At 39.2% G+C, this 21,534-nt stretch overlaps 1 protein-coding gene across 2 annotated transcripts in view; it reads left to right on the forward strand.

The window, feature by feature from the left end:
- Window positions 1–21,534, forward strand: part of LOC136874894 (C-type mannose receptor 2) — a 62,668-nt gene that overhangs the window by 28,205 nt on the left and 12,929 nt on the right. For both annotated transcript variants that reach the window (XM_067148599.2, XM_067148600.2), the window contains exons 4-5: window positions 10,359–10,533; window positions 11,696–11,781. In XM_067148599.2, the coding sequence (XP_067004700.2) occupies window positions 10,359–10,533; window positions 11,696–11,781 (261 nt within the window). The remainder of the gene's footprint in view (window positions 1–10,358; window positions 10,534–11,695; window positions 11,782–21,534) is intronic.

Consider the following 21,534-nt stretch of genomic DNA (forward strand, 5'->3'; position numbering starts at 1 on the left):
AATTACCTGGCGCATACTGAAAATCTGATCCTGACAGCCTCTCTGTGGTCTGAAACCACACTGGTTTTCATCCAACTTCCTCTCAACGACTGATCGCACCCTCCCTTCCAAGATGCCTGTGAATACTTTGCCTGGTATACTAATCAATGAAATACCTCGATAGTTGTTGCAATCCTTCCTGTTCCCTTGCTTATACATAGGTGCAATTACTGCTTTTGTCCAATCTGAAGGTACCTTACCAACACTCCACGCTAATTTTACTACTCTATGAAGCCATTTCATCCCTGCCTCCCCACTATACTTCACCATTTCAGGTCTAATTTCAAAAAAAATATATATAAGCAGAACAGTACCAATTTGAATGTCTCGCTTTGAAGTCTCGCTGGACTTATATTTAAACCCCTATTTATGATTATTTCCTGTAACTCGTTTTGCTTGTATGATTTAATGAACCATATTGAAACCCTGGTAAATCTAGTAGTCTCTTTCATTATTGTATTACATCGCGCCCGTTTATTTTAGTGAAGTGAGTATATACGAAAATTAATTTTCCTCACTGTAACGTGATTGTCTTATCATCAGCCGCCTACACTTCTAAAATCAAATCGCAACTGTTCAGCAGTACATGACTAAAAGGAAGACAAGACAATACGCGTTGTTGGATATGGTTTCTTTGTTTGTTGATAATGAAATTGAGATGTCCAGCCTACTCAGCATGCTGTCATGACGTGCCTTCAGGCACTGGACGCAGATTTCTTCCATCGATGCTTTAGTGCACCGTTGTATCCTTCGATAAGAGATCAGTCCGGTATGCGAGAAACAATACACTCAGAATCGGAAATAGTAACCTTTCTACTGCTATATAATTGTATTCCTCCTCTCTTCGTTAGAGAATAATTTTGGTAAGTCTAATAAGGATGGTAGGGCACTGGAAAGAAAAAGTTACAGTCGTCAAAATTTTCGTCATTTTTCGTCGTAGAATCCATTTGTACTACCCACAAGATGGAAACTTTTATTTTCCACAACTTTTATTATCTAGCATCTATCAATAAGACCGGTATTAACGGAGATATTCGGGAAATATATTCATACCTTCCCCTGAAATTCCAGCCAAAGTAGGGTGGAAGTAAAGCTAGCCTTGGAGAAAAGAAATAAAGCAAGGATGGTGTGTATGCAAAGGGCAACAATACCTACTCACCAAACATATGTGGAATGCAGAAGGGAAGCTAAGAATCTTTGTAGAAAAAGGGAAAGAGAAATTGAAAAAAAGATTTGATAAATGAGATGCAACAAGATTACGAGGATAAGTAGAATGTTGAGAAGGTTTTGAAACCAGTTAAAATACACTAGCGTCCAAACGTTAAGCATACGTTATGAGTAAGCAGAACAACAGGAAAGAGACCGCAAATCGCACGACATATGCAACTATCAACCTTACGTGTTCGCTCTGTATAGGAAAAGAGTGTTCCCTGCTTTGAATAGCGGCGTAACCGCAAGGTAAACACAGCCAGTGTCTGCGCCCTATATTACCTCAGTCGTGTTTGCCCTGTTATATTGTGCGGAGTGTAGCCTGGTGGTGAACATGACAACGAGCCATTTGGACCTTGTTTTGCAGGGTAGAATACTCGGCCGCCTGGAAGCAGGCCAGACACAGACCGAAGTCGCCATATCCTTGAATGTACCAAAAAGTGTCATTTTCAGGCTTTGGAGACGATTTTGAGACACAGGAGATGTTAGTTGTAGGCCTGTATGAGGTCGTCCAAGGGTAACCACCCTATAGCAGGGCCGATACATGGCCTTAACCGCCCGACGAGAAAGGGAGTGCACCTGCAAGACAATTGTCGGCGGAGCTTGCAGCCGTCTCAGGGGTTGCCGTTTCCCGGTAAACTGTGTACCGGAGGCTTAGAACAGCAGAGCTGTTTGTCCGGCGTCCTGCGGTGTGCGTCCCGCTCATTCCAGCACAGAGACGTGCCCGTTTACTGTGGAGCCGTCAACATCGAAACTGGACCATGAATGAATGGAGGCATGTGCTCTTCACAGATGAATCCCGCTTCAGTTTGCAGAACGATTCACGTCGCCCATTAATCTGGAGAGAACTGGGTAGCCGATACAACCACAGGAACATCGTGGAATGGGGCCAGTATGGTGGTGGTGGCTTCATGGTGTGGAGCGGCATAATGTTGAATGGCCGTACGGACCTGCGCATCTTCATGGGTGGTTCGAGGAACACTGTTAACGCTCGGAGATACAGGGATGTGGTACTGAGACCACATGTTCGACTCTTCAGAGGTGCAGTTGGTCCAGACTTCCTATTAATGGACGATAATGCCCGACCGCACCGCGCTGCTCTGTTGGATGAATTTCTGGCTGGAGAAGACGTTCATAGCATGGACTGACCAGCGAGGTCTGCGGATATGAATCCTAGAGAATATGCCTGGGATGCATTGGGGAGGCGAATTGCATTCCGTCAGCCTCCACCAAGGACCCTCCAAGACCTTTGCATTGCCCTTCCGGAGGAATGGGATCGATTGCCACAAGAGCTCTTGGACCATATGATAGAGAGCATGCCACGTCGCTGCGAAGCATGTGTGGCTGTTGGGGATAACCATACACCATATTAACAGCATATTTTGTTGTGGAAGACATTGCCAAGTTTTATTAGTTGTTGTCAAAAGTGTACCTTAGCTATCAGAACCTTTCTGACACTGTTTTCTTTTTTTGGACAAGTTGTGTTATATATTGTATGTGAGTCAGCTTTCGTTTGTTCAGCAATCCGTATGATATTCCTATGAGTTGGTATGTCCCCGTTTAGTGATTATGTTTCACTTTTGGACACTAGTCTAGTTCAGTTGGTAGAAGTTCAATAGGTAGAGCCACAGTCCAATGTGTCTAGCTGAGTTTGGTGGGGAAGGGTGAATGTGCCAACGTCTCGCGCTGCAATTCTTCTGTGCTGTCCATTGTGTCAGTGTGCTATCATTCATGTATTTTCTAATTTCTGAGCCACTTAATTAAAGAAATGAAATTTATATAAGCTAAATATTGTTATGTATTTATATAAAATATATTGGATGTAGTATACTGTACTTGGACTTCAAAGGCCGTAGGTAATCATTAATTCCTGGTTTCCTTTGGTAGAGAAGGGTGTTAGTGCCATTGTGCTAGGGAACTCTATTATTGGCGTTTACTCCAAATTATGTTTCTGGCACTTTCACTCTTTTCTATCTTTGGTCCTCAGTTCTGCATAAGCCTATGGCAGGGTGCGCCTGATGTCTCCTCTTTATGTACAAAAATCCCCTTTGACATTTCATCTATCCTCAAACCAATTAGAACCCTGAATGTTGAACAGGCCAGTCAAAGTGCCACTCTGATGCTGAAATATACCACAAAATGAAATCAATCGTCCGGAGATAGACTAATAAAAGCCACTGAGGGATGGGAATGGGGAGTACGTCTTTTGATGTTTGCGTAGATACTGCTGCTGAACCACCTTGGAATAATGGCAATAACATTTAATATTATTCTAACGCTCTCATGATTCCCGTACATGGACATTGTTTTCCGGAGCGCGTAGTGCAGACCGAGAGGCTTTGATTGTGATCATGTACTAAGGCCCACGAGAATTGAAGTCTGACGTTTAGTGCCTCCGGTGAAGGAAAGTTGACTAACGGTGCTCGAAAATGACCTGTTCCTATGGCAACGATAACAGCGATGCCGCATTTAAGGAACTTATCGCCTCGTGGGTTGGCTTGCTCTCAATCACTTTTGTGATATTATTCAGAGTGGTACTGTGTTAGTTGTGTTACTTGCTGCTGCTTCATGTATTTACGTGTTTGTTTTGAGAAGGTGCTAACATTAGGGCCTAGGAAAGTAGGAACATTCCCAGAGAGGAAGCTAGGTGGACCGAGGTGAGGAAGCTTTCCATCTGTAAATCCATCCATCTTTTATTCACTGAAAACAACATATGTACAACATTATAACTGAAGCACTCTTTCAAAAGTAAACCAATAAACTCCTATTGCCTCTTACGTACAAGAAAGAACAGGAGATCTATTATCTCCAGAAAATATAATGGAAACAAGTAGTACTAGAAAGTAATATTAAACGTTAACATTAAAGAAAAAGAAACGGCCTTCAACTGGCCATAGGCCCCTGGACTACGAACCCGGCCCATCCAAACAGCACAGCACACACAGAAGCACAACTCAAATCCACTTACACACACATTCGCGGCCACAAGCATTAACCTCTCACTCAATACACACACATACATCATTCACTCACGACTTACGCTCCGATGTTCGCAGCCCAGAAGCCTTGGGTTCGAAAGGAACCTCCCAGTAGTTGCTCAAGAGAGCGACAAATAATTAGTGAGAATATAACGCTGGATGCAACCAGCCACCAATACTACGTTTGAGAAGGGAAGGGGAAGGGACAGGAGGGGGAACAACCAATGTAGAAACAATACACTCGACTCACAGCGCAGGCGCACTTCAAGTGTCTGTAAGAGTCTTGTGAGAGAGGGTAATAGAAGTTTCTCGTAACGCAATTTCTTAAATGCATGAAAATATCTGTGATAGTTTTCTGAATATTATTTTCGTTGTCAATTCTTTTTGAAAGTTAATCAGTGTGTAGTTGAACAGTTCTATTCTGTTTTGAACAAGTGATGGTTTTTGAGGTTATTGTAGGAAACTGTTGATTTTGTTGATGATTAAGGAATCTCATATTTACCGTCAATTACGTGTTCTTTCTTAAATGCTGTAATTTTTACCACGATCGTAGGAACGGGTCAAAGTTTATTGAATTACATTAAGCCTACAGGTTTAGTAAACATTCAGGCGGTATTTAAGGGTGATATGCCGCGGATGAAGATAAAGCCTACTTCGTAGTTACTGATTTCACCGCTCAAATGTCCGACTCCAACTTTCGTGGGCCCAACTGTAGTAACTCCAGCCGGAACATGTGGCAACACAGTGCTCCCGCTCCTTTGCTCGGCGCCACGTGCTTTGAGCTGTCAGGATACGCACGTTGTTTGAATAGAACTATAATGGTGCACTCGTTGTTATCTGACAAGTTAACTTAGGCGTTGGAACTTTTCAGAAGTGTTTTGCAATCGCTTATACACACCAGCAGAAGTAGAACTTCTAAATTCGTTTGCCGAGTGTCTTAATGGCATTAATAGGGAAGATCTGCAGCCTAGTAGGGACTACCTGTGGCTATATACTTATTACTATTCATTGTCTAAATATCCGGGTGCTAATATAATTATAAAAATAAGCAATGTCAACACTCAAACGAGTAATGCCTATTTGAACGTAATACAATACTGTTGTTGCATGTTGGAGGAATGTAGATAAATGTTAGAACAGAGTATTTGGTACCGTTCACTTCGTTGCGCCGTGTCCAGCTACGCATCTGGCTGTGTACCCTTAGGAGACAATGTTGTATACGTGTATAGCAGTCAAGCTAAAGCCATGCTTCGCAGACGATTAGGCATACATGTCCATGTTGTGCTATTACAACCGTTTGAGACAAATCGCATGATCGGTCTTCGCGAGCTGAAATGGGCATAACGACTGGTTTGCTGCACACGTTGGTCACTATGTGTCAGAGGAGTGGGAATATTGATCAACAGTAAATTTATGTCTTCAGGAATCCAAGTTGGCAGGTTTATAATGGTGAAAAATGTCAGTTAGAAATGCTATGTATGACATACGATGGGGGCGTGTATTGATGTCTGATTTCGCATTCATTCCTACATTCATTCGAGAAAAAATAAATCTGCAATAGATCAGCCAACAGGAAGCCGGTTTCACTGTAATCTTGTTGAGAACATACGAATGTCAGAATTAGCACATTATTTGACTAGAAGATTCAAAACAAATTTTCTACACAAATAGCTGATTATATTCTTTTTATAACTATTTTATAGGAATACACATCCGTTATATAACCCTTAGCAGTATTATCTGCCATTCTTGAAGGCCCGAGTTCCAATCTCGGTACTGTCATAGATATATAAATGGCAAGAGGACTGATATGATGTACGGTTTTGTCCGGAACAGTACGGCTTTTCCTCGTTTTGTTCCGCGTACGGTGCACCCTTTAAACCGCGCGCCCAAAGTCCCGTTTTTTTTTTAAATATCGCGGTTTAGACAATAGTATGGTATCGTAAAAGTGAGCGGTTATGATCAAAATACTCTGTATTCTGACCAATGATCAGTTATCACAGTTGAGAACAGCGCCTCTGGCAGTGTGTTGGCGGTACTAGTGGGCGTGTAGAGCATGAGTCTCCTCCATTTTATTCTTGGGTTGGATTGTGAGCGGACGCAGGACGTGTGCCGTAAACAAGAAATTGCTTCCGCATAGCTACGTTAACAACATGAAATAAACGAGAACGGGCAGAGATCGATGAAGCTGAATAGAAAGACACAAAGGAGAAAAGGAGGTTGCAGCAGTATCGTTCCATCTGGGAAAAAGATTTCCCATAGGCCTAATTACAGCACGTCGTGGGTAATGAGTACAAACCGAGATGCAGAGTTTGTACTGAAATAGCTGGAGAAGGCTTTTCTATTAGTCATGGCGGAATAACGGGTTACGGCAACATTTCAACAGTGCTTCGCATACGGAGAGGAAGAATTCAGCACGGCATGTAACTGTATTGAAGAGCTACTTTTGGAAGAATTCTTCCGAGTCAGAAAATATGTCAATATTTTCATTGTAAGAGATGGACCAGCGTACATATTTTAAACGAGTAGACTCTAATGTAAGCCTATCTTTTCTGCAGAAAAGTGCATCGGATGTTGTATACCATGCTGTAAAATACCACCTAAGTTACGCCAGCACAGACTGCAATGTCAAGCTTCTGTCAGAACTCTTTCCGGATTCTTCCCTACCAAATAAAATATCTTGTGGGAAGACAAAGTGTGAGGCTCTAGTGAAAGCTGTATTAGGTCCATATAGTGTGGAATGTTTAACAAAACAATTAAGAGAAAATGTCTTTTTTGGTGTGGATTTTGAGGCTTCAAATAAAGGAAACCAAACATTTTCCCCCAAAAGCTACGAGGTATTTCGATGTAAAACAATGTATTTGTAACAGAACCATAGACTTTACGAAGATGCGGACGAAAGTGCTATACAAATGTATCAAAAAATTTATAACATAAATTCGGAACATGGTTTAATGTTGTCGCCGGCCCCGTAGTGTAGGTGTAGGGCGCCTGCCTCTCAATCGGAGGCCCCGGGTTCGATTCCCGGCCAGGTCAGGGATTTTTATCTGGACCTGACGGGTATTTTAACCTTCATTGGTTAATTCCAATGGCACGGGGGCTGGGTGTATGTGTTGTCTTCATCATCATTTCATCTTCATCACGACACGCAGGTCGCCTACGGGAGTCAAATAGAAAGACCTGCACCTGGCGAGCCGAACCCGTCCTGGGATATCCCGGCACTAAAAGCCATACGACATTACATTACATCTGGACCTGAGGGCTGGTTCGAGGTCCACTCAGCCTACGTCATTAGAATTGAGGAGCTATCTGACGGTAAGATAGCGGCCCCGGTCTAGAAAGCCAAGAATAACGGCCGAGAGAATTCGTCGTACTGACCACGTGACACCTCGTAATCTGCAGACATTCGGGCTGAGCAGCGGTCGCTTGGTAGGCCAAGGCCCTTCAAGGGCTGTACTGCCACGGGGTTTGGTTTGGTTTAATGTTTTCTCAGATTTCAAGTTATACTGCTGACAACACAAATTCTAATTTTGAGAAAAAAAGTATGTACGGTATATGTACACCTAAAGGCAGAATATCCAACCTTGGTTAAGTCTAATTGTTGTGCGCATGTTGTTCACAATTCATGTAAAGCTGGGGTGAATTCTACGTCAATTGATATTGAAATCTTGATGGTTAAATTATTTAATTACTTTTCAAATTCAGCAAAAAGGAGTTTCACACTTAAAAGAATTATTTCAGTTTCTTGATATTGAATACACTAATTTGTTATGACGTGTGCCAACAAGATGGCATTCTATAAAGCCTGCTATTGAAAGACTGCTGAGAAACCTCAGAGCTACAGTGTCTTATATTTTCAAGTCTTGATTTCTGATAGTATTCATTAAGAAATATTTATTAGCTAGCTCAGAATCAGATTCTGGTAAGCAAACACTTCTAGTAGAATTGTATCTATATATATCATTATATTTAGCAAATGTTTTCCATTAGGCAGTTCTTAGTCTTAAAAAGAGTAGTCACCGGGCGAGTTGGCCGTAGGGTTAGGAGAGCGCAGCTTTGAGCTTGCATTCGGGAGGTAGTGGGTTCGAATCCCACTCTCGGTAGACCTGAAGAGGGTTTTCCGTTTTTTTCCCATTTTCACACCAGGCAAATGCTGGGGCTGTACCTTATTTAAGACCACGGTCACTTCCTTCCCTTACCTAGGCCTTTCCTATCCCATCGTCGCCGTAAGACCTATCTGTATCGGTGCGACGTAAAGCAAAGGAAAATAATAGCAGAAAAGAGTGATCTGACAGTCTGTGAGGTATATTATACCGTTATGCAAATTTTAAAAATGCAACTGGAACAGGGAATAAGGGAATCATTTTTTGGTTACAAAGTGACTTGCATTTTAAATAAATTGAATGATATATTTACTGGGTAAGTTAAGGCCTGAGAAAATGATTTTATACATATCTATGAGGTTTGTGTTAATCATCTACGTAAATAGTTTGATTTTTTTGATTATTTTGACGATGTTTTCACTGATGAATTGTATAACTCTAGAAAACTCACCACGGTTCAGCAGTATTTTACAGTTAGTGGATACACTAGGTTTACAGGAAAAGCTGAATATTGATGACATGTGTTCAGAAGTTGTAGAAATAGTCAGTTTGTTTTCTAGTCAGAGCGGTGCTGGTGAAAAGCTAAAACTAGCTCTCATAATTAAAACAATACCAGATAGGTGGGCATATTGGCCCAGAAAAACTGAAGAAATTTTGATGGTAATTAAGTTCATCTTAAGTGTATTTCCATCGAATACATATACTGAAACAGTATTTTCAGTAATGGCAATAAAATGGAGAGATGAGAGAAACAGATTCTCAGTAGATTTAATAAAAATGAACTTTTGTGTACTTCAACTATGATGAGAATTGCAAGGAATGTCTCAAAAAAGTTTTTGTTGAATTTGAAACTGTTACAAATTGCATCTTGAAATGACAAGTAGTTGTGAAATGTTCATTTCAATGTAAAGACTAACTAGTTTGTAATCAATTAAGTACCTTCATATTTCACGCTGACGCTGTTATACAGTATTATTACCGATATTTATTTGTTAATATAACCCTGGTCTCTTCTCTTAATGCTGCCTCTGTGGATCCGTGGTAGAGTGTCGGCCTCCGGATCCCAAGATAGCGGGTTCAAACCCGGCAGAGGTAGTCGGATTTTTGAAGGGCGGAAAAAAGTCCATTCGACACTCCATGTCGTACGATGTCGGCATGTAAAAGATCTCTGGTGATACATTTGGTATTTACCCGACAAAATTAATTCAATCTCAGCCATAGACGCCCAAGAGAGATCCGGTTTACTCTAGGTCCACTAGATGGCAGACAGAGTAAACCGGAACGTCGAAATTGACGAGCAGACAGCCAGATGGCGTCAAATTGAAATGACTGCAAACGGTAGCTGAGGCCATACGATTATTATTATTTATTATTCTCTTAATCATGGCTATTGTGCCTTAATTTAGCGCTATACGGAAAGGAAATGGAAGTGTTCCTTATTTGAGATCCGGAAATCTTGCAACCCTATTTAGGAATGAAGAGTATGCTTCAAGATATTTACTTACAATGCCTCTGCTATATGCCAAAAATTCCAAATACAATGCATGTAAGCCATGTGCGGCAGCGACATTGACCGTTACCTGACTGATATGTGTTTTAACCTCCTGAGGCCTGGTGTCCTTTTAAAAGGACACAGTTTAAAAATGGGATATCCCGTAAAAGAAATATTTAAAAAATAAAATAAATAAAAATTGATCTTTTGTTGGTGTTCCATGTTTTGGGGAATTCATTTACCTTGGTGTGATATGCTTCTCACTTCACTGTCTCCCACCAAGACACCGTTAAAGAAGTATACACTCTTATGATATTTGACCAATAGAGAAATGTTTGGGGCCTCAGGAGGTTAAAATGGCAGGTAACATACATTTTACTTTTATTGGGAGTGTACTCCTAAAGAGCTGAACCTTCTCGAAGAAAGCGAGAACGCCATTTTACTTAATAATAATAATAATAATAATAATAATAATAATAATAATAATAATAATAATAATAATCGAGATATGATTCTTTCAACAATTCTTTCTTTCAGGAGAACCGTTGCATACTCTGGGCTTTGGACGCATCTGGGCCCATGGCGATTTCAATAATTTAGGTCAGAACGATGTGTACTCAGGAGAAGACTGTGGTGCAATCAGCAGAAACGGTGGATTAGACGACCTCTGGTGTGATGGGCTACAATCATTCTTCTGCGAGAAGGAACTGGAGTAATTATACATATTCAATTTTGATCGTTCTTTATACGATAGTTACGTAATATCTACCCGGTATCATTTTTTTCTTGCCAGAATTTTACAAGATATCTACAATTTCACCTAATTTAACCTACAGACAGTGTGTAGATTAGTGGTGTACATGGGTGTCAAGTGTGTAATTACACATTTTTTGCAATTGTTTTCTTGCAATGGCCAATAAGCTCGGCATTTTCTCGTCGCCTCTCGCTGGTCCTGCCGATCAAGGTGGACACAAGGCTCTCGTGTTGTCATCGGGAGGTTCGTGATGTATAGTACCATCGTAGAGAAATTTGCTATTGATGTATAGAAGTGATATAGTTATAAAATCTAAAGAACCGAGTTACACTGACAGTAATATTTAACAATTCTTAAGGTTTTCCATTGCAAACAGGCAAAAGAAAACTCCTTCAGCACAGAATTCTGATAGGTCAGCTGTTACAAAAACCATAAAAACATATACAGTGGGACATAACACGCATCACACTCACATTTTAGTTACAGACTGTTATCGTTTTTAATATGAAAATAGTCAACATTCAAAAAATCTACAGCAGTCATAAAGTTCAAAAAATAGAAACAAGTTCATTCATTTGGATTTTACATTATAAAAGGTAATTTAAAAAGTTGAGCGATGATATCCCTAAAAATAGGGACTTCGCAAATATCTAGGAATCTTCTTTCAACATATCAAGTAATAATCTATTTTCACTTTACGTATTCAATTTTACACGTAAACCGTTCATGATATTTCGCCTAGCAATGTTGCAACCATGCAAGTTATTACGTGACAAAGTAATTAATGTTCATTAAACGCTTAAGGAGGACCGGCCAAACTACGGCCCTCGGACCACATCTGGCCCGCCGAAGACTTTTAAGTGGCCCTCGTAAATATTTCATGTTTTAAACAAAATTATCATATAATTCTAGTTACTTTTTAGTTCAATATCTGGTAATATTGTTGACACAGACAGCACATAGAAGCTGAAATTACTTTCTAGGTTTCTGGGTAAAAAAATGTATAGTTCAATAGTAATAATATTGTTTATGGAACTCCGGAAGTTAGCAAGTTTCAAGTAATTTCTACTATTTCGAGTAAAGAATTTGCTTTTATTTATGAAATATATTCTTGTTACAGACCTTACCCTCCACCTTCTGATGTAGACTACAGTGCAGGAGCCTTCCGGAGCTTGCAGGACGAGATAAAACCACGGGAAGGCACTAGTAAGGACACTTCTCATCATGAAACAATTTTTCTTCTCTTCCTTGTTAAGTTCTGTTCAGAACTAGTTCTTAATTCTCGAAGATCCTGATGTCCGGATGCACACATTCCTCCCAAATCATCTTCGGTCTATAATTTTTTGAAATCCTTCTGCAACTTATCGAATGTCTTCTCCATTACCCTGTTATCACTTTCACGCAGTAAATTTCCAACCCACTTTATCCTCTTGATCTTATTGACCTTAACAATGTCCGGTTCATGATATAACCTGTTCAGCTCATAGTTGTGAGGTGCATGGTAGGATTTTATATGTGATACAGAGGGCTATAGGATAAAATAGACGGATAATTGCAGGAATTTTCAAGAGAAAGGAGTGGAAGCATATAACTATTTCTAGGGCCATTTGGTATCAGAGAGGGTTCAGTGAATGTTCAAAGGAATGAAAGAAATGTTTCAACGAGAATTAAATTTAATTAATAATAATCCTAAGTGTTTTTTACATGGAACAATCATTTTTAAGCCAAAAATAAGGACAATACGAACAGTCGGAACGATGATACATAAACGATTGAAAAATAACCTCACTGGGAGGATAAATGCGATCAACAATAGGTAGTAAGGAGTAATGATCTAAAGGCTAGCACATCTTTTTTAAAAATTACTATTTAAAAATATGTCAATAACAATGATAGAATAACAAGGCCTAGGTACCAGACAAAACGAAAGATCGATAACCAGAGGAGTATGGTTTCCTTCTTCAAATAATAGAAAAGAACTGACAAGTTCAATACTCACAGTGAATATATAACGGAGAATTAAGGATATTACAGTAAAATCCGAACATATTCAAAAAAGAAAAGTCACACACTGTTTATAAGAGTAGCCATGACACAAGAGTCCAGGCAACTTAACCACACACAATACAGATGTTCGAACAGTTCAAAAAACAAAAGAAGAAGAATGGAGCACACAAGTTCGGCGCATCGGCACGACAGGCAAAGTCTTGGAGTTCTATAATGTGCATTTTGGGTTGAAGGCACAATCGGAGATTTAAAAAAAATAAAGGATAGCAGAAAACTTTACCAGTCCATGGATTAGGGTCCCCAGGATCATCTAACACTTCAGGAAAAGTGACAATGCAGAGTAAAACTTTATAAGAAAGAACTGAACTGGGAAGAACCAGCTTACACATAGAGTTAAAAGGTCTCTCCCCCTACCTGGTTCAATGTTTAGTCTTCAGGTAGAATGAAGCAAAGAGCCGTCATGTAGACGGAGTGGAAATAGATTCCAGTCCCGAGGTGATCCGATGTACACGGACCAAGAATGAAGTGACGGCCGAAAATTTATAGTCGGCAGAGTGTGACGTAAACAGATGTAATGGTAGGGGCGAGATAGGAAAGAGAGACTGGAACGTTCAAGAACATACAAGTAGTTTATAATGCGTGTAGCTTAAGTAGAAGTGTAGAGATCCTGTGAAGAAAGTAAGGTTAGAAATGTGTGCCATAGTGAATTGACGGCGGGAGGTAGCAGAACATTACTTCGTCCGCCACCCGTACAGAAAAAATTCTTGATTTTCTCTTTAGCAGATATCACAGATAAGAATATCTTGCGAGACGTCTTCTTTCCAACGTAGAAGAGCGTATGGTGGAGAGATGAAGTCTGGAGTTGATTCAGCAGTGGGTAGTTCCACGTTGGTGCCTTACGCAGGAGAACATGTAGCAGAAGATGGAATATCCAGAGTCGATGAACTCCCACAAGTAGACAGAAGTCGTCAGTGTGTGGCATGGCTACAACATAAATAAAGTGGCGCTGAATTTGTGCAACAAGGAGATAACACAGAAAAGAGAGAAAGCAAGAAGGAAAAAAAGGGGTGACGATGCACAGGGTTTGGAGTGCCCCGAAATGAAAAGAAAGGTTTATATAACAATTTGAAGAAGGAAACAAGCTAAGACTCCCTCACAAATTAATGGGATGGTCAGTGATAACGAGTCAGAACGAAACTGGAACCATGTTAATAAGCAAGATAGGAAATTGTGAGACGGGAGTGATTCAAAGCGATTTATGAAATTTCTTTAACTGATCCACATGGAGGCGTCTGATATTATAAAGGTCAGAGACTCCTTGAAGAAAAACATTTACTGGGGATGAACGGGAAATAATCCTGTAGGGCTCAATCTATGAATAGCATAGTTTAGCAGATATGTGTTGCAAAGAGGAACTAGCGGGATGATTATACAAGAGAACCAAATCAGCGACTTTAAATTTAACAGGGGTATGCTTTCTATTATGAGTGGACTTGCATGCCTGTTGTGCACGATACAACTGCAGTAAAGAGAAGTGCCATAAGTGTTTAGTATTATTACTGGGGGATAGAAAACAAAGGAGTAAGATCCGACGAAAGAGAAAGAGGGGTTTGCCTAAAAACCTTCAGTAGGAATGCTGGAATTAAAGGCAAGAGCAAAAGATGATAGTTCCGTATCCCAGTATTTTTGCTGGTCAGAATGGAAAATAGATCATACAATTTTCAAGTTACGGTGATAAAGCTCGACAACATTACTCTGAGGATGGTAAGGTGTAGTAAAAAATGTCTTTATCCCGAGTGAAAAACACATATTGTAGAAGATTTTAGAGGTGAAAATGGTAGCGATATCTGAGACCAAATATTTTGGAATATCAATTATAGGGAATATTTGCAAAAGGGTAACAAGTGAAGTAGAGGTAGATGATTTAAAGGACGAGGAATTAAAAATTTAGGAAAGCTATTCAATAAGGTAAAAATGTAAATATTACCTCACGCGGAACTGGTAATCGGGCCTACCACGTCCATATAATAGGTTTCTGAAGGATAGGTGGAAGGAGAAGCAGAATAAGTACCTTGAGGTAGAGTATTAAGAGACTTAGTTTTTTGGCATAATTCACGGTTCTTGACATAATTATAAACACATTGACGCATATGAGGCCAGAAGAGAGAGAAGATATTTTAAAATATGTTTTGGTAAATCCTAAACGGACTCCAGTAGGGGATACGAAGTGCATCAGGCAACACGACTTTGGGAGTAGATTTGGGTGTTGACTTGTATATTAAAATGTCCTTAGGTACCTTAAATGGTCCTTTGTAATTATGGTCAGGTCAGACAATGCTTGAAAAATTTGGGTGCAGTAAGGATCAGCGAGTTGGTTGTCCTTACAAGAAGTGAAGAACAAAGGAATCTGGACTAAAGAAGGGATTGCATTCACGTTATTGACTAGAGTTGTAGAAGGGGCATTTGCTGGAGGATACGAAGGATCAGAATTTAAATCAAAAAGGCATGAAGGAGCATCAGCTACAGGGTTGTCATGGCCAGGAACAAAGGAAAGGGAAAATGTGAAATGAGATAGTCTCAGAAGCCAATGTCCAGTACGACCGATCTTAGGCGCATTGTGTACTAACCATGATAGTGCTGGGTTGTCAGTCTTAACAATAAACGCCTTATGCTGTAGGTAGTCGGAGAAATTCTCAAGACTAAGAAGAAGAGCTAGTGCTTCTGGTTCAAATGTAGAATAAATACGCTCAGAGGTTGACAAAAGGCGACTGAAATATGTAATAGGTAGAGGTACTGCATCTTTAACCTGATGTAAGATTCTAGCAACGGCTATATCAGAGTATATACCAGGAATGGCAAAGAGAAATCCGGTAACTAGAGAATAGGAGCCTGGACCAATAAAGATTTTAATTAATCAAATGCATGTTGTTGGTATTCAGACAAATGAAATTTAACGCCTTTGCGTTTTAAAAGATTTAAAAGCTAAGTGATTTGATAGAATTTGGGAATACATTTATTGTAAAAGGTGACTATTCCCGGAAATGAACGTAATTGCTTTAGATTCTTAGGACCAAACATTTAGTGAATAGCAGCCGTATATACAGAAATATAATCTCCAGGTATGATACCAAGAAACTTAAGAGAAGTTCTAGCCAAAACATTACAAGGGTTCACAGTGAGGTTAGCAGTGCGTAAACGAGTCAAAACTTCAGTGAGATATTGCATGTGAGATTCAAAATCGGGACTGTAAATTAAAAGGTCATCAATATACGGATAAACAAGTTTAATCTCATATCAGCAAACAAATGATCAACCAGGCGTTGCATGATTTGAGAGTATAATAAAGGCCAAAAGGCACCTTAGTAAATTGGTATAACCCAGTAGGTGTAATGAAGGCCGTTCATTTACGACTAGCAGGATCCAGCGATATTTGATGAAATGAAGAGATGAAATGGAGAACAGAAAAATACTTTGCGTTAGAAATGTTGTGGAATACATTTTGAAGTTTAGGAACTGGATATGCATCATAGACAATTTTACGGTTCAACTTACGGTAATCCACTACCAAACGTGGGTAACTGTCTGGTTTATCCATCATAAAGGCAGGTGAAGCATAATTTGATGTTGATGGTTCAACAATTTATCAACGACTTGGTGCATAGTCTTTAAGCGAAGAGGTTTTAAATGATATGAGGGGGGACAACGAACCGGAATAGAATCAGTAAGATCGATATGGGTATTATAGTTTAAAACAGTACCAAATTTAGAAGTAATTACATCAGAAAAGGTAGTTAGTAACCGATTAACAGAATCGGTGTGACGAGAAATACAATAAATATTTTGTTGAGATGTACAATAGGTTGTAGAAATGAGAAAATCAGAGCAGCTTATTAGGGGTATCATTGTGGTTGGTTGAGACTGAAAGAAACTAGAAGAAGTAAGACAATTATATATTAAGGTAGTATGATGAAAAAAATGAAAACCAAGAATAATGGGAAGGTCTTGAATGATCGGGAATGAATAAGGCCAAGAAAACTGGTTTACTTTTAAATAAAGTTGAATTATTCCACATATTTCTAGAACATGATCAGAAATAGAAGCACATTGTATCATAGATGAACGAGGTGTTAATGTTGGAAATATTTGTTTGAGATCATTAAATAGTAATTATTAATTAAGGAAAGTGAAGCTCCAGGATCTAAAAGCAATAGTAGGAACGTTATTTAATTGAACAAAGGTCTAAGATATATGGGGTGGTTGCACGGAAGTAGTCTGAAACTCTGGAGGAAAAACTGTCAGATTTAACCGAAAATGCCGTCCACTGCCTAGTGACGAGGGAAGAAAGTGTTGTTTCCCCTGGCGTGGTGTAGGGCAATTCTTAGCAATATGACTCAGTCCGTTACTGCGAAAGCATCAAATCGTAGTGCGACCCATGCGATTTGGGGTAGGGTGATGTGAAATTTGACGGGAAGGTTTAAAGGATGGTTGTGGCGATGAGGAAACATTTGTCATATTAGAATTCGGTGGACGCATGGCGGAATAATATGAGAGATTACTGTATGTATTAAGAGTATCTGCCCGAGCAATGTTATATATTTGAGCAATAGAGGTTGGGGTGAAAAAGGATTGATTAAATGTTTAAGAGATGGTGAAGCATAAAATTGAACTTTTGTAATTAGTACTTGGGGATGGTCAACAATAGCTAGAACGTCACTATAAGTAATGATTGAATCAAAGTAATCATGGGGCGATTCATCAGGACGTTGGTGTCGTCTAATTAATGACTGAGATTGAAACGAACTTCATATGGTAGAAAATGTAGTACAGTGCGAAATTGAGTCCAATTTGGAATTTTATGCATGTACTGTATGTTCTAATAAAAACAACTTAAATGAGAAGATGCTTTTGAATAGAGAAGACTAATAAGTTGCTGAAAGGGCGATAATTCAGTTTCTAGAAACCGTCTAATATGAAATAACTAATTAACTAATAACTGGGTGTCTGTAGCGACGAGTTGGGGTACTTGAATGGACATTAATTGAATGATTTAAAGTACTAACAGAAGATGAAGGCTCAAATACAGACAAAGATGGAGGCAACCGTTTCTGATTTTGAGACGGTAAATGATCGTTACGCTGCGGTGGACGGATCACAGGAAGTTCTTTACGATTTTCAGGTAGTAAATCCGAGAATTTTCTGATAGGATCCTCATTTTGTGGGGTAGGTTTCACCTGGTCTTTAGCAGGAACGTCAAAGTGAGGTGGACCAGATGATTCGGAAGTAGTAGGACTGTGCACGCTTATGTGCATCGCTGGTAAAGTAAGATTTCCACGTAGTAAATCCTGAATAGGTAGGTTCGTGTCCAAGAAAGGAAAGGCACGCGAAAACGTAGCCATAATTAACAATCTATGAAATGTAAAGTAACCTAACCTCAATTTCTTTCGTACGTAAAGGAGGTAAGAAAAAGAAATATGTTACTGCCGTCGACGTACAAAACTGAATTGGGTGCTCTGCTACCAATAATTGAGGTGCGTGGTAGGATTTGATATAGGATAAAATAGACGGAAAATTGCAGGAATTTTCAAGAGAAGGGAGTGGAAGCATATAACTATTTCTAGGGATGTTTGGTATCAGAGAGAGATAAGTTAATGTACAAAGGAATGAAATAAATGTTTCAACGAGTATTAAATTAAATAAATAACAATCATACGAGTTTTTAACTTGGAACAATAATTTTTAAAAGCAGAAATTAAGGACATTATGAACAGTCGGAACGGTGATACATAAATGATTACAAAAATCTCACCGGGAGGATAAATACGATCAACCAAAGGTAATAAGAAGTAATAATCCAAAGGCTAGCACATCTTTAAAGACAATTTACGAATTAAAAATATGACAATAACAATGATAGAATAACGAGGCCTAGGTACCAGACAACACAAAATATCGATAACCAGAGGAGTAAGGTTTCCTTCTTCAAATAATAGAAAAGAACTGTCAAGTTCAATATTCACAGTGAATAAATAACGGAGAATTAAGGATATTACAGTAAAATCCAAACATATTCAAAAGAGAAATGTTTCACACTGTTCATAATAGTAGCCATGACACACCAGTCCAAGCAACTTAACCATACACAATACAGATGTTCGAACAGTTCAAAGAACAAAAGAAGAAGAACGGAGCACACAAGTTCGGCGCAACGGCACGACATACAAAGTCTTAAGAGTTCTATATTATGCATTTTGTGTTGAAGGCACAAATCGAAGATTTAAAAACTAAAGGAAAGCAGAAAACTTTACCAGTCCATGGATTAGGGTTCCCAGGATCATCTAACACTTCAGAAAAAGTGACAATGTAGAAAAAACTTTATAAGAAAGAACTGAACTGAGAAGAACCAGCTTACCCATAGAGTTAAAAGGTCTATACCCTACCTGGTTCAATGTTGAGTCTTCAGGTAGAATGAAGCAAAGAGCCGTCACGTGGACGAAGTGGAAATAGGTTCCAGTCCTGAGGTGATCCGATGCATACTGACCAAAAATGAATTGACGGCCGAAAATTTATAATCGGCGGAGTGAGACGTAAACAGATGTAATGGTAGGGGCGAGAGAAGAAGGGGAGTCTGGAACGTTCAAGAACATAGAAGTAGATGATGACGCGTGTAGTGTAAATAGAAGTGTAGAGATCCGGGAAAGAAAGTAAGGTTATAAATGTGTGGCATAGTGAATTGACGGTGGAGGTAAGAGAACACTACAGTAGTATCTTCTTCACTATACTCTATTCCTTCTAATAGCCCCTCAAGGATGTCTCAGAATTCTCCGCTTCGAGATACCGAGCTGTCATTTGACAGATCGTGACAGATATGTTTCAGAAGTGCAAGTTAGTATTGATCTCACTAAGACCTTGTAAATAATTATTTACCTATCCTCTTTTATAATGTAGACGAAGGCCATATGTTTACCTATTTTTAGAGAGTATAATGTTTGTCTATTTTATTCCTACCGTTATTTTTGTACAATATTGACGAGCAACCACGTAGAGCATCAAATTTATATTAGCCATCTTCGATAAGTGTAGATCCTTCTGCACCGTTTCACCTTTTTTGTCGTCATTAATCATGTAAGGATTTGTATATAGGCCTATTCTTAAATTCATTTTAGAAATTGAGGCTATTTTATCTATAACTTTCAGCTCGAAGCTGTCGAAACGGATCGTCACTACCAACGCAATCGTTTAGCTGTTGTTGGTTGCGACAACATTATTACGACGTAGACTTAACCAGGATTTCAAGACTAGCAATATTATTTTAGAATGCTAATTAGGCCTATGCATATTCAAATATTGTAATAATCTGACTTGTGATCGACCAATTCAATTGTTATCTACCACACACAATTCAGGATTCTGCACTGAAATTTGTATTTACTGTGATGCATGCTTCAAACTTATTAAGAAAAACCAAAAGATGATATAACAAGTATTGTGTCTTCTCTCCCAATAAAAACAGTCAAAATTGCATGTTTTCTTTTGCTTGGATAGGTTTCTGAGTGATTCACTGATAATGCACTTGTAATAATTTAAAACACCTGATAAAACTTTGTATATTTTCAATGTCATCTGCTGACATTTATGTGTGCTCATTGGAGCTTCCTGGCTCAGTTAAAAGATCCTTAAGTTGCCTCGAACGTTATTAAATAACTTTACGGGGAAGTTAGTGGCAAGGAGAATCCGAAATCTGTACCCTTGGACGTTGCTTCTTACAAAACTCACAAAAAAGTTACTGCAATTACTTCTGAGAGATAGAAAGCTTTGTTTGACGAAGAAAGCTCCGATCGTAAAGAAATTTCACATCAAAATATTGGGAAGCCTCCAACAAAAATTTACAAACCTTAAAATGCAATGGCTGTGACAAGAAGTTCGAAACTACGTGCCCTAATCTATCCGCAGTGAAATATAGTGCTGACAGTTCACTGTATCTTCTAATATGGGGTAGAGTGGTTTTCTTCTTTCAATAACCAGTCTCGGCTTCAAAGCTGACAAGTGACTTCCTCTTTAACAAAAAGAATCTTTGAAACTAACACCATTCTGTGTACTTAACAAAACTATACAGTCGCAGCGATGAGTCTGTGTTAAATTCATGTGGTTCGACGATTCCACAAATATACTGTACCTGTTGTGGGTTAGAGCCTCTTATGGGCAGATTACATGATGGTTAGTTCCTATTTCTGCCCTCTGCACTCTGCGTTGTAGGTTTCTCTTTATAATTCCTATCTTATTTAAGTGCTTCTGGGGTGTGTGATCTGTAAGGACTGCTACTATGAATTGTAACTGAGTTCTATTATTTATTTATTTACTAGCTGATGTACCCGTGCTTCGCTACGGACTTCCAAATTGTGTACAGAATTCTAGGTTAGGTGTATACACGTTGCGAGTAAGATTTTATTAAATTGCATAGCTCTTAACTTTACCGTAGAAACGCGACGGGATAGTCATCAAAGTCTTTCCTCATGTGAATACTGGGGTAGGGAATTTTCATTGTTATATTAGGCCCTCTTGCCTACCATCAGTGACTATCAAGTTGGGGAGTTTTCATTATGATGACAGACACTTAATCTCCAGCTGCCTTTTTACATCCTCAGAAAGACTGTTGTTTCCCAACTGAATTTGACATGGGTCATTGCAATGACGTCAGTAGGAATGTCGCGATTAAAAGCAATGCTATCATATGAAATACCCGATAAAATGAAGAACCGTGCATTTTCTCACTTTTAACTAATAGTACTACGCTGCTGATCTAACAGTCCAAAGTTCCAGGCCGCAGAGTGACGTGAAAACTATTTGTTTTTGTTTTTTGGTAGGGGGCGAATAGTGGAGAGTCCCAGGGCAAAAAATGTGCTATTTTACTTATTTGTTCCCAACGAGTACCCCAGCAGTCGGAAAACTTCAATT

The sequence above is a fragment of the Anabrus simplex genome, chromosome 5 (genome assembly GCF_040414725.1).
Source record: "Anabrus simplex isolate iqAnaSimp1 chromosome 5, ASM4041472v1, whole genome shotgun sequence".
NCBI lineage: Eukaryota > Metazoa > Arthropoda > Insecta > Orthoptera > Tettigoniidae > Anabrus > Anabrus simplex.